Consider the following 14,453-nt stretch of genomic DNA (forward strand, 5'->3'; position numbering starts at 1 on the left):
ATCACCAATTTAGTAATGGAGGGCAGTGTGGATGGTAAAAATCATAGAGGGAGACCAAGAGATGAATACACTAAGCAGATTGAGAAGGATGTAGGTTGCAGTAGGTACTGGGAGGTGAAGAAGCTTGCAGAGGATAGAGTAGCATGGAGGGATGCATCAAACCAGTCTCAGGACTGAAGACCACAACAACAACAACAACAACAACAACAACAGAGAATCAGTAACAGAAGAATGGGTCAGTCGGAAGAGATCAGTGACTTTCTTTGTGGACTAGGCTTTGGATGTCAGCTGAGTAACAAATCCATCAGGAACATTTCAACCTTTCTCAAGTTGCCCAAGGTGACTGTTGGTAATGTGACTGAGAAATGGAAGTCCAAAGAACAACCACAGCTAAAGCAAGATGAGGCAGATCTGTCGTGCTGATAAAACAGTTGGATGGTTGAGCATTGTGGAGAGTGGTTGTAAGAAATTGCATAAAATCAGCAGAAGGAATCATGCATGAGTTTCAGAGTGCTACCAGCAGCCTAACTAGCACAATGACTGTGCATAAGGAGTTAAAAAGAACGGAATTCAGAGTTTGAGTAAGCTCATCATAAGCCACATGTGTAGTCAGTGCTGAGTAACGCTTGAGGAGACATAAAGAGCAACACCACTGGACATTGGATGACGGGAAATTAGTCATTTGAAGTGATGAATCACTCTATACCCTGTGGCCAGAGCCATAATGAGGGGATCCTGTGCCCCTGGCAGAAGTGTCAAAGCTGCACCTCCCTCCCCAGAAAACTATACATTTCTGCAATTTTTTTACACACATTTAGGAAATCTTGTAATTTTCTAGCTAGGATTAATAAAAATGAAGCAATATTGAGAAGTGTTACATAAATGATCTAGTAAGATTAAAAAAATATTACACACAACACATTAAATGTATCATTGTAGTAAATAAATTACAGTGTGTGTAACCTATCTAAAAATTAAAAAGAAAAATAAATTTTGTGTTATTGTTTATGACAGCTACTGTTCATTAATTTTTATATGATGTATACAATAAAGAACAGATTTTATCATATTGGCATTTTGGACTCAGTTCCTGTGCTTGCAGAAAATAATTATGAGCCAAGGGTGGGTCATCTTTTTGTAAGTACACAAATGATTGTTCTGCTTTAACACCCAAACATGTTTCACCACAGTTGTGGCATCCTCAGTGGGTTTTTTTCTTTGATTTTTCTGAAATACATACATACATACATACGGGTTATGTTTAGGTTAGGAAATATATTACATCAGATTTTGTTGTTATTTAAAATTATATATGCACTTTACTTTTTATTTTATATTGTGCTTGTCCTGTAGCCAACAGTGCCCATACGACAGGTTGCATAGGGGGAAGGGCCGAAGGTTTTTAATATTTTGGAGGACAAATGGGTAGTTGTAAGTAGCCATAAAAATGTTTCAGTTCCAACTCTGTTAAAAATCTGCATACTACAGTCTTTTAAATCACTTTCTTGAAAGAAAAACACTTTATTACACTATATTTGTCCCTTTCCATGAGAGCTGGGGAGGGGGGGGCTGCAGCCCCCTTTCCCCTTGTCTATGGGAACCCTCGCCTCTGCTGTCACTCAAAAGCAACAACATGTCTAAATTAGTACACAACACCCTCTGCAAATGTGTGGGATATTAAGATATTGTCTGCATTGAATTTTTGTTTATAATCCGATCTTTGAAATATATATTCTGACTGTCATTTGTTTACTATTTTGTTTTGGTTTGACGTGTTGAATATTTTTAATTTTTTCTGCAGTATGTTATTTGTTTTTATGTGCCATATGTACAGCTTGTTTTCTAATAATGTTTCATATTCTGTGTGTTATTTTGTTGTCACATTTAAGGGTGTATCATGTTTTTTTGTTTTTCAAGGGGTCTTCTCTAACAAAGTACCACAGTGATAAGGCCTAAAACGGGTATATGACATGATTTTTACCCGGACACACATTTTAAAGATTGGATTATAAACAAAAATTCAATATAGACAATATTTTAATATTCCTTATGTTTACAGATCACACGACATACTAATTTAGCCCTGTAGTGGATTCTGGTGTGCAGCCAGAGGACACACACAATTTACAATAAAAGGAAAAGTGCATTCATAATTTTTAATAACAACAGAATCCAGTGGAAAATATTTCCTAATTTAAACATAATCTGTATGTATGCACATCAGAAATATAAAAGAAAAAACCCACTAAGCATGCTACAACTGTGGTGAAACATGTTTGGGTGTTAAAGCAAATCAATAATTTATGTGCTTGCAAAAAGGCAGACCTACACTTCATTCATTATTAGAACTGATTTTATTTGCCCCATATAATTATAATATGGCACAAATTATTAATTGTAAATAAGAAGAAAATATCTATAATTAAGTGTTCACAACACATTTATTTCCAAAATCGTGTTTTCATTATCATTTTACTTTCCATTTCTTTGCTTTGAGTGAAGGAAACTCAATTGATTATGTCATTGATGTCAGATTTAGTAACTGTGTCCTATTCTATCAAAAAGACAGCTTTAACTTTTTTTTAATAATTTTTTAATTTGCTGAAACTGCATTGACAAGATGCTGCAGTCACTGGAATTGTCATAAGTATCCTCAAAGGCATTTCAGTGTTTGGAAAAGCATCTCGTAATCCATACTTTTAGAGGGGGGGAGGGGGGGGGCTGCTAAATCTACAGAGCAAGAACCAATTCGTTTGGCCAACCCTTCTTTTTTTTTTTTACTTTTTTTTATTTTTGAGAAATCTGCAATAAACCACCAACGGTAACACACACTTAAAAACCAAAAACCAATAAGGATCCTTTCTGTGGGTCAAGCAAATAACAACTAATTCCTATAATCAGAGTTCCCTTCGAATCTATTACCCATACAACTGTTCCACTTCGAAGTCAGCTGCTAGCAGCTGGTAGGTAGACTAACTCAACGGAAGCGACATCTCACAATCGTTGTGGAAGAGAGGATGGTCGACATAGCACACCACTGGACCGGCTGATCTTCTCCGCACTCGGCGATTTGAGAACTGCCTGCTGAGTGGCTGGGTACCAGCTTATCTAGCCCCGGGTGGAAGGATATTTTCGTGACTATTAGCACTCATGTGATTGTCAGGAAATAGTTCGTTGATCGTCAGGCCCCCTTCCTCTGCTGCTGGTTGATGCCCTGTGAATGATGTTTGTTGTCAACACAGGTAGCGGTGGAGGTGCTGGTGACAGGGAGAGCCTCATCGGCAACCATAGGCAAGGGACTCGCCCACAGGAATTCTGCGAAAGCCTACCCACCCATGGGTATTCTGCGAAAGCCTGTGTCAGCAGTGGCTGCAACATTGCCTGCTGTGATAGCAAAGAAGCGTCCAGTTAGTTCCCGGCCTCCCAGAAGACCTTGTAGTGTTTCGAGAATTCGCACGTAAATTTTGGAACCACTCGACCTTCTGCCACCTTGAACATGCGATACTTTAAAGATAAGTTTGAGAGAGAGCCTATGTACTGCGCAACACATGTCTGTGTGTGCAGGATGGATGTTGGTCCTGGGAGGACAGGAGCTGCACCAGACAAGCGATGCCGACAAGTGTTTGCCGCTTGCGCCATAGAAGCTGAACGTGACGTATAAGGAGCAGGCACATGTTATTCTTTGACGGTTTAATGGTTGTAATTGTTATGAACAATTGAACCATTTTTTGTCTAGATACTCTTTCTTAATCTTGGTGTTAGACTTGGAAGCAAGACTTTTGTTTTGAATTTCTGGTGGTTATGAAACCCATCACTACGTAATTATATTAAATAGTATCTAACGGGTATCATCGTAGTTGTCTTGCAAGAATTTTTATGTTTATCTGTAACTTGTGGAGATGAAAATATATCTGAACGTAACTGAAAGTGTGAGTGTACTGAGCTATTTCAAGTGAGAGAGATAGTATTTTTTAGTTCCTCTAACCAGCATTATGTATTCGGAGAAGAAGTTGTGGACATAGACGCAGCTGCATATCCAGAGAAGAGGGTCGGCTAATCATGTCAAGTAAGTCAACTGTAGTAAGAGAAGTGCGAAGTTCACAATCCAGTTTTACACCGGTTCTCTTGTTGCCGAAACTGTTAGAGCCTTAGACTGAAGGTGCGGCGCCGAAGACAATGACAGCACCAGGCCTGGCCCACGATGGTGCCATAGCCAGTTGAAATGCTTCCGATGGAGGGAACTGTTGTCAAGTACGACAGTTGCCATGGCATGCCTACAAGCACGGAGACCATGGGAAACACCAGCATTCAAACTGGATCATTCGGAGAGCACCGCAGCCGCACTGAGACTGGAGCAACCAGAAGAGGGGAAGCAGGAAACAGTAGTGACAAGGGCATCAGTGCAGCTCCTCTGCCAGAAAGGACCCATCGTGACCAGAAGAATGATACATAGACAGGAAGAGGTCGAGGGAAGCTCCCTGGGAACAGTGCTTACAGTTTGGCCGTCTGCGATTTAAATGCGCAGACAAACCTTTCAGTCAACCCATTGGATGCACGATGGAATGGTGCCGTATGGAGCAGGTGGATGTCTGACGAAGCACAGAAGGAAGTAAACTCTGCTGACATGAACTGAGGGCTGTTGTCTCTCACAGTTGCCTCTGGTAGACCCTTGATGGCGAAAATATGAGAGGGGGTTTGAATGGTGTGAGTGGTGGCTGTTGAGGACATGTGTGCGACGTATGGAGAACCACTGCCAGCGTCCATCAAAATGAGCCAGTAAGACCCCAGAATGGACCCGCAAAATCCAGATGGAGCCAGGACCACAGGGCAGTGGTCATAGGCCACGGAATTAGGTATTGTGGTGGTGCCGACTGTAGACACTGACAGGAGGAGCAGGAACCAACCATGTAGGTGATGTCGCTGTCCATTCCCTGCAAATAGACATGGTGGTGGGCGAGGTGCTTCCTCAGGATGATCCCTCAGTGCTCGACATGTAGGAGTGTGAGGACTCTGTGACAGAGGGAGGACCGTATCACGACACACCAAAGATCAATGTCCCTTAAGAGAAGAAGAACCTTGTCGCGCGCAGAAAAGTCTTTGTGGCGAGGCCAGTGAGCCCAAACCTCTGCGTCCGACAACCTGATGATGATTGGATGGCCACTCGAGTTGAACATGGCACAGAATCATCTGGAGGACCGGGAGGCTGTGTGCTGTGTAACGAGCTGGGCATTCAGTGGCAACACGACAACAGCAGAGGAGACCATGTCATCCAGATGCAAACAAGCAACTGGATCTGCATCAAATTCAGAATCCGCTCCCACAGAAAATAGAGAAAGATCAGTGTTGGCATGGAGGGCCATGGCCCAGTAACAGATATCGTAGGTGTACCCTGCAAGGAACAATGCCCAGCGCTGCAGACAACAAGCGGTTCGGGTAGGGGTGGCGGATGTTGCACCGAACACAGAGACCAAGTGCTTGTGGTCCGTGTAGAGTGTGAACTGGTGGCCGTAGATGATGTCGTGAAACTTTTTGAATCCAAATACGATGCTAAGATATCCTCCTCGACGTGGCAATAGTTTTGTTGTGCATGTGATAGGGTTTCCAAAGCGAAAACCACCGTCAATGATATGAGACAACACAGCCCCCAGCCCATAATCCGATGCATCAGGGGCTAAAATAAGTGGCTTGGTGCGGTCGTATGGGATGAGGCATGGTGGAGCGAGAACAGCAGATTTGGGACACTGGAAATCCTGATCACATTCCGGCGACAAGGTCGAGGGAACATTCTTGCAAAGCAGGCGATGCAGAGGCTCTGCCAGAGCTACAGCATGTGGGATATAACGCTGATAAAAGGCAAGTTGACCCAAAAGCGATTTGAGCTGGGAGACATTTGTTGGTGTCAAGAGCCGCTGAATGGCCTCTCGGTATTGCGGTGTTGGGAAAATGCCCGTGGCACTCAAGACATGGCCAACATAGGTCACTTGTGGCACAAAAAATTAACATTTGGCCGTGTTGCACCACAGCCCCGCAGCCTGCAGAACCTCTAAAAATTGTCAAAGATTCCGCACTAAGTCTGGGGCCAAGATCCCTGTGACTAAGATGTTGTCTCCCTCCTTAGTCACAGTCTCTAGAAAACATTGAAAGATGGCTGGAGCTCTGGCAATTCCAAAGAGCAAGTGGTTGTACCAGAAGAGCCCCAAGAGAGTATTAATGACAAGGACCCCTTGAGAGGGAGCGTCGACCAGCTGCTGGAGATATGCTTCCCTAGCATCAGTCTTGGAGAAGATCTTGCCACCTGCCAATTTGTACAGAATATAATTGACCTTCAGGATAGGGTAAGAGACAGTGACAGATTGGGCATTGACGGTGGCCTTAAAATTGCCACCTACTCGGAGGGACCCATTCAGTTTTTTGAGGATGACAATATGCGAAGGCCAGGGACTGAGGTGACTGGTGTCAGAACTCATGCCTCCTTGAGGGCTTATTTCTTTGTGTAGGGCATCCCACAGGGCGAAAAGCACTGGATGAGCCTTGTGAAACTTAGGAACTGCCGAGGGAAGTAGTTCGATGTGCGCTTCAAAACCAGTCATCCCTGGAGAGAAATCAGAGAAGACATCAGGGAAAGAATTAAAAAACTCCAGTAAAATAGCATCAGGAGACACAGTTTGGGCGGGCCGCTGTGGCCGAGCAGTTCTAGGTGCTTCAGTTCGGAACCACGCGACTGCTATGGTCGCAGGTTCGAATCCTGCCTCGGGCATGGCTGTGTGTGATGTCCTTAGGTCAGTTAGGTGTACTTAGTTCTAAGTCTAGGCGACTGATGACCACAGACGCTAAGTCCGATAGTTCTTAGAGCCTTTTGAATCATTTGATACAGTTTTGGACCACCAAGGCTGAATCGTGGATCTCAAGACCAAGAGAATGAAAATGATCCATCCCCAACAGATCAGTGGCTGCGGGGGCAGCTAGGACCAAAACTCAAGTGGTGATGTCATGAGAGTGATACCACACCTGTGCCAGGAACCACCACTGCAAGCGGATAATATCATTACTATAGCTCTTCAAGGGTGTTGGGAATGGGCGGAGCATTGGAGCACACAAGCAGCGGTGAGGGTTGCCATTAATAATAGTAGCTGAGGACCCTGTGTCCAACTGGAAACGGAGAGGAGTTCCGTTGAGCTGCGTTGTATCCACAGACCCAACCGAATAGTGCACGCGCCCTGCCGTCGCATCGCTTGCTACAGTTTCCTGTCGCGACCGCCGGCGGCGCATGGCATTGCCGCCGACCAAAGACATCACGCCATTGCTGAGCTGGGGCCTACAGCGCCCTCTGGCTACACAATATAACAGGAGCGCTGGCCCCTAGTCAGGGAGGCTTGCAGACAGCTTGTTGCAGTCGTCAGCGTCGTCGTTCGTTGTCTGATTAGCTAGCTCGCTGTGTGATTCAGTATTGTAGAATGACTTCGGCCATGAATCAGGAATATTCTTTGACACTAAATTGGAACTGTATCTACAGTACACTCTTTGCTGTCAATAAAGCTAAGTAACTGTTTATACCAGCTGGTGCTTAATTGTCACTAATCGTTTTCCTGCCACCAGATTTTAGTCACAACGAGGTCACGTCTTACTCCATATCCAAATTATGGTTGCCATGCCTGGGCAGCCATAAAAATCTGGACCATCAGAGTGATGGACCCCACTGTGTATGGGAGGACTGTCTAGATAAAGGAGATACTCAGCAGCTGGTCAAAATCCTCTAAGATCAAGTCTGGAGGGTCCAGTGCTGTGAGGACCACGTCCATTGACAAAGAGGAGCAGCAAATGTCGGACCGCAAGCAGAACAGACCACCCACTGGAAACGACAAACATGTCACTGGTGCATAACAAAGCATTGATGACAGGAGGGCAACCTCAGATGTTGCTGAGCCCAAGAACTGAGAACCTGGTCGGGAGGAGGAGGAGAGGCAGCGGAGCACCCGCTGTGGGCTGTCAGCGTGGTCGCTGCTCCAGTGACTGTTTCTCCGAGCGACGACAGGGCGGCCGTGCAACAAGGTATGGAGTGCTGCAAACAGACTGCAAGACTGTTCATGGGCACGAATGAATGACAGACACGTGTCCAAGGAGGGATTCTTCAGCTTCAACAGATCCGTTCGGAGGGCAGCATCAGGAGCATGGACCAGAATCATGTCACGAACGAGGACTAAACCATATGACTGCTTACACCCCAGGTTGGCACCAGAGGATCGACAGTCCCGGGAGAGCACTTGAAGGCAAGCAATCCATTCTCCGTAAGACTGTGATGGAAGCTTCTGACAGCTGAAGAATGTGTAGCACGCTGCCGCGACATGGACCTGGCCATCAAAATACTCTGCTAAACTGGTGGACAGCTGTTCGTAAGGGAAGGCATGGGGTTCCACCTCCAGATGCAACTGCTGCACTAAGCGATAAAGGTCAGGACCCAAATAGGCAAGAAAAAATGCATGATGCTGGCTGGTGTCGATGATTCCATGGGCAAGGAAATGTTGTTCCAAGCGAGCCGCATATTACTCCACGGTTCAATAGACTTGTCAAATTGTGGGAACGCGGTAGGAGCGACCGACGGCGGAAACACAAGTGAAATGCTAGTCAAAGTCTGCAGACACTGAATCAGAAGTTTATTGATGTGTTGCATACGATCCAACAGCACACAGATGCTATCTGATGGTGCATCTAAACCCAGAATACCTTCCACCGTGTCAGCAAACAATGGAGCAGTGCAGGAATTTGAACAAACTCATCACCACTGTTAAATCTACAAAGCAAGAACCAGCTCGTTAGGCCCAATTTTTAAATTTTTTTTTATTTATTAAGGAAACTACAATAAACTACCAACAGTAACACACTCTTCAAAACCAAAAAATAATAAGGATCCCTTCTGTGGATCAAGCAAATAACAAATAATTCCTATAATCAGAGTTCCCTTTGACTCTATACCTGTACAACTGTTCCATGTCAAAGGCAACTGTAAGCAGCTGGTAGATAGCCTAACACCACGGAAGTGATGTATCACATTTGTTGCGGAAGATAGGATGGTTGAGGTGGCACACTGCTGGACTGGCCAATCTTTTCCGTGCTTGACGAGTGGAGAACTGCCTGCTGAATGGCCAAGCACTGGCTTATCTGGCTCTGGGTGGAAAGGTATTTCCAAGGCAATTTGCACTCATGTGATTTCCAGGAAATAGTTCATTGTGACCGATGTTGGCCACACTTATGTGTTTGTTGTCAGCTGTGGTATTTGCTTGTAAACACTCTTGCGTTGCCGTGACTTCGCAGCAGAGTCAGCAACCCGCACCGCTGGTCTGTCTGCGGTGTTGCCACTTCAGTAGGCTTCAAGTTATCCAAATGTCAACACTCATCATCAGCTCTTTCTGTTAAAATTTGACAGGCTCTATTTCGTTTACTAGTTCTGCTGTATCATTAGTTTTGATGTTGCTGCACCAAAATCAGTTGCATATTTTTCAAAATAAGATACAGAGCTCTCTTTTAAGGCATTCCTGGTTGGAATCAAAAGTGATACGAAATTGTGTGGTATATCTGACATCTGTTTGCCATTTCACTTATTGTTCTATCAGATATGTTAAACCACTCTAGCTTGAGCAGTTTCACTCCAGCCCTCAGTTGGCAGAAATCAGAAGTGTTCGTCAAGTAAGGTATATGAGGTGCTATCCAAAATTTTCAGGACTGGAGCTGCCATCTGTTGAAAAACCTCAGTTTTGGACTAATGGTCACCATCACCTTCGATGTAGTTGCCATCCGTGCATACACACTGGTCCCAGCGCTTCTGCCATTGGTCAAATGTTTTCGAAGTTGCAAGGTGTCAAATCTGGAGAGTACGGTGGGTGGGGTACAACTGCCATGTTGGTTTTTGCCGAAAGGGTCCTGGTGAGGAAGGATGTGTGACACTGCACATTGTCATGATGCAGCAGCCAGTTCCCTTGACACAAAAGTTCGGGCCGTCATCGCTGCATGTTTTCATGGAGCTGACGCAAAACGCCACAGTAGTATGTGGAATTCACTGTTTGGTTGGGTGGGACGAATTTATGCACAATTCCCTTGGTAACAAAGAAAACGATGATCATGCTCTTCAGTTTGCTCTTCACCTGTCTCGCTTTTTTGGGTCTTGGAGAGCCCGGACTCATCCACTGGGACGACGATTATTGCTTTGTCTCTGGGTCATGTTGCTAAATCATTGCAAGGGTCTCCGTAGCTCTTTTCCAGAGATTTGCAGAGAGCTTGATACACATATCCTGTTCTGTTCGCGGATCAATCATAAAATCACCACACATCAAACACTGAGTATTACGGAAATCACTGTGGACATGCAACATGTCCTCCCAGCTGAATGCCACTCTGCACACTGACTTACCTGATATGCAGCCTAGCAGTGCAAAGATCTACTACTCCTACTTTCCAGACGGCAGTACTAGTCCCGAAAATTCTGGATTCCACCTCATGTGTTTCAGAACCAGCTTGTGAATATTTGAGGTCCTACAACATCCCATCGAAGCAGCAGAAAAAAAACTCCATTGCTGAACATGAGCTAGCTGAGTAGGCAGCAGTTACATGAACCAGTTTTTGTGGCAGCCATTTCTTATGATGTTACTTGAACAAAATGACTCTGTAATAAGAGTGAATTTAGTCTTGGGCCAAGGGAAAGGCTTCCCGTAGGCAGAAGGTTGAAACTTGTGGACCTGTAGAACTTGCGTATCTCTATTGGTTATTTCTTAAATCATCTTTCTTGCTTTTTTTCCACACATTTTGTGCACCCCTTCTGTTACCTGCGAGTAAGTATAGTGTCATTCATGAAGAATGGAGGAGATGTTGTTACAATATGGGGTTGTTTTTCATGGTGAGTGAGCAGTCTCCTTATTGCACTTAGTAAAAAAAAAATGACCTTTGAGCTGACTTACCCAGCCAGTTATAGGGGGACATGCAGTTTAATGTGGATACCAAACCATGGCACAAGTCCTTTCACATCATCGAACTTTGCCAGAGGTGAAAGGAATGATAAGTGACAGATAAATATCCTAGGATTGACTAGAGATCGAACCCAGGACCTTTGGAGTTGTAGTTTAGCACTTTACCATTGAGCCATTGCACTTATGAAAACGCAAAATGCTGAAGGATATGAACACACTTTATAGCATTCTGTACTGCGTATGTTAGAGGGACAATTCGGAAATAATGATTGTGACAGCATAACAAGACACCCTGCCATAAAGCAGTATCTGTGAGGCAATATAATTCAAGAAATGGCGTGATCTGTCCAGAATCCCAACCTAAACTTAATGGAATACCTTTGGTATGAGTTAGATTGTTGACTTCACTCTAGACCACAGCACCCAGTATGTCCTCTGGTTTTGGCTCTTGAGCAAGGATGGGCTGTCATTCCTCCACAGACAACTTATTGGAAATGTCCCCAGCAGGTGCAAGCTCTCAATAGGTTATAGGTGGACACACACCTAATATTAACATCCACCAATAAGTGTCTGGATACTTTTGGTCATATAATGTAGAAAAGCATATGCAAGATGCAATTTTCTCATATGATGATATGATGGAAACCGTGGCTGTTATTTGAAGACAAATGTTGATGGTGTTGGGACAGCAACCAGCCAGAAATTTACCTTCAGTTCCTTTATTCAAAGGGTACCGTTACCGGTTTTGAATAATTGTGATTCATCCTCAGACGGTTTACATGTTTTCTTTATAACATGTGGTGTGTTTTTTTACAGATTAATTGTCCTAAAATATAAATAACACATAATTATAAACACACCACACACAGATGGTTGCGTTACATATTTTCGTTGCATCTGACTTACCTGAAATGTCCGTTTGGAGTGTTTGTTTTCGTAACATACGTCCAACGGATGTGAATACATTCCCACTGCATTCTTATTGTAGCACACATAAATTTTTCTCACTGAACACTTTAGATTTGTCACTGAGAAGATTTCTACCACACACCACGTTTTGATACATACAGAGAGCATACAAACATATGAGTATCAAAGATGCTATGATATGTTGTAACATTTGACGATGATGTCCTATGTTTGGAAAGGATCATACATTCATTTACGCAACTGTAATGCCTTTCGCACTAATACAGAGACATTGTTTTTTTAGTTGATATTGTTACATCAATTATATAGTTTATATATGGCACTGTATAGGTAAAATAGTACATTATTTTATTACATTTAGCATCATGAGAATTATAGTAACATATAAATTTGCTACTTGATCTGCAGATAGGCATACTACTATTATTTGCTTTGGAGGTTGGAAAATAATTTTTGGAAACTTTTCAGGAAAGGGGTGTTAGCTAACTGTTTGTTCATTAAGGATATAGTCTGGGGTGCTGTTTTTGTGTGTTTGTATTTCTATTTCTTCTAACATATTCATAGTGGCTCCTTTTTCTGCTAGATGTAAAATTTTTTGTCCTCAATATTTCCCACTGAATGGTTTTCTTCAGCAATATGGGCTGCAAATGCAGATTTGTTCAAGTTACCAAGTCTTAAAACATCAACGTGTCTTTGTATCTAATTTCAAAACTTCTGCCTGTATGTCCAATGTAGAATTTTGGGCATGTATCGCATTTGAGTTTGTATATTCCTGATTTACGGTATGGACTCTTGTGGGTATAAACATCATGGATTACTTTTTGTTGTAATTTATTATTTGTGGAAAAGCTGATTGCGATATTTTTCTTATTAAATAAGTTTGCTATTTGGTATGATAGTGGGCCTATGTATGGGAGAGTAGCATATTTAGGTTTGGCTTCTGTGGCACACTGATTTGGCTTGAAGTGACTGCTGTGAACTCCACAACATAATGCAGACATCATCATTAAATGTTACGATGTATCATAGCACCTTTGATACTCATATGTTTGTAAGCTCTTTGTATGTATCAAATGTGGTGTGTGGTAGAAACCTTCTCAGTGACAAATCTAAAGTGTTGTGTGTGCTACAATAAGAATGCAGTGGGAATGTATTCACATCTGTTGGACGAATGTTATGAAAACAAACACTCCAAACGGACATTTCACGTAAGTCAGATGCAACGAAAATATGTAACACAGCCATCTGTGTGTGGTGTGTTTATAATTATGTGTTATTTATATTTTAGGACAATTAATCTGTAAAAAACACACCACATGATATAAAGAAAACGTGTAAACCGTCTGAGGACGAATCATAACGATTCGAAACCAGTAACGGTACCCTTTGAATAAAGGAACTGACAGTAAATTTGTGGCTGGTTGCGATTCCAACACTGTCAGCATATGCAAGACATGTTGAATAGTTTGTAAGTAGAAAAGCCTGTAACATTAAGTAATATTTCTTATTAACCAGTTTCTCTGTGTATTGTTTTTTCTTATGTAGACCATATATTCTCAATGGAAGGGGAGTTTCATAGGTAGAGACAGATTTGCAGCTTTGGCATATTAGTGTAATTATGAACAGTAAGATTAAAAAGATGACCATTAAAGCAGAAGTTTGTTAGCTGATATGAACTCTTTGTGTACAAATTTAACTTCCTAATTTATGTGCATTACAGCTGATCCTGCTCCAGTCCCGGATTCTGATGTAGATTCCACAGAACTTATATCTATTCTTGAAGGGGCTCATTCTAATGGCGTAAGAGATGTTGATGCCTTAATTGATTTGGCAGTCCAGACTGTGAGGTTACAGGATCCTGAGCGAAACCACAAGGTTTGTAAATCTAATCTCATTGGTGTGTGTGTGTGTGTGTGTGTGTGTGTGTGTGTGTGTGTGTGTGTGTGTGTGTGTGTTTTGCTTTAGTTGGGAGCATCACAAATGTGCTTTCTATACAGAACATATCACGGTGCATCAAATTAGTATTCGGGTGTGGGGGGAGACATGATAATGATAATTGAACTTCATGTGGACTGTAGATTGGAGGTAGAGGAAAAGATAGTGGTGAATGACAAGAGTCGTCGAAATAGTAAGTCAGCCAAAACATCTGAATATGCCTTCATGAAAGTATTCAGTTTCATTGTGTGTCTGGTAAGCAAAGCATTCTCACCTGTCATTAAAGTCTCTTACATTTTTCTATATATACAGATTCACTCAAAATATACACAAGCAAAGGTAATCTGGGACTATTGCCGATGATGCTGTAGTTTATAGGAAAGCACTGTCATTCACTGACTGTGGATGGATGGACACAGGACTGCATAGACAGAATTTCTATTTGGTGTGATGAATGGCAGCTTGCTCTAAATGTAGAAAAATGTAAGTTAATGCAGATTAGTTGGAAAAACAATTCTGTAATGTTTGAATAGAATTATAGTCGTGTTCTGCTTGACAAACACACGCCGATTAAACACCTAGGTGCAATATTGCAAAATGATTTGAAATGGAATGAGCACACTGGGTCTGTTG

At 42.8% G+C, this 14,453-nt stretch overlaps 1 protein-coding gene across 6 annotated transcripts in view; it reads left to right on the forward strand.

Moving 5' to 3' along the window:
- Positions 1-14,453, forward strand: part of LOC126272100 (speckle targeted PIP5K1A-regulated poly(A) polymerase-like) — a 192,614-nt gene that overhangs the window by 72,720 nt on the left and 105,441 nt on the right. For all 6 annotated transcript variants that reach the window (XM_049974683.1, XM_049974680.1, XM_049974684.1 and 3 more), the window contains one exon: positions 13,606-13,760. In XM_049974683.1, the coding sequence (XP_049830640.1) occupies positions 13,606-13,760 (155 nt within the window). The remainder of the gene's footprint in view (positions 1-13,605; positions 13,761-14,453) is intronic.

The sequence above is a fragment of the Schistocerca gregaria genome, chromosome 5 (assembly GCF_023897955.1).
Source record: "Schistocerca gregaria isolate iqSchGreg1 chromosome 5, iqSchGreg1.2, whole genome shotgun sequence".
Lineage (NCBI taxonomy): Eukaryota > Metazoa > Arthropoda > Insecta > Orthoptera > Acrididae > Schistocerca > Schistocerca gregaria.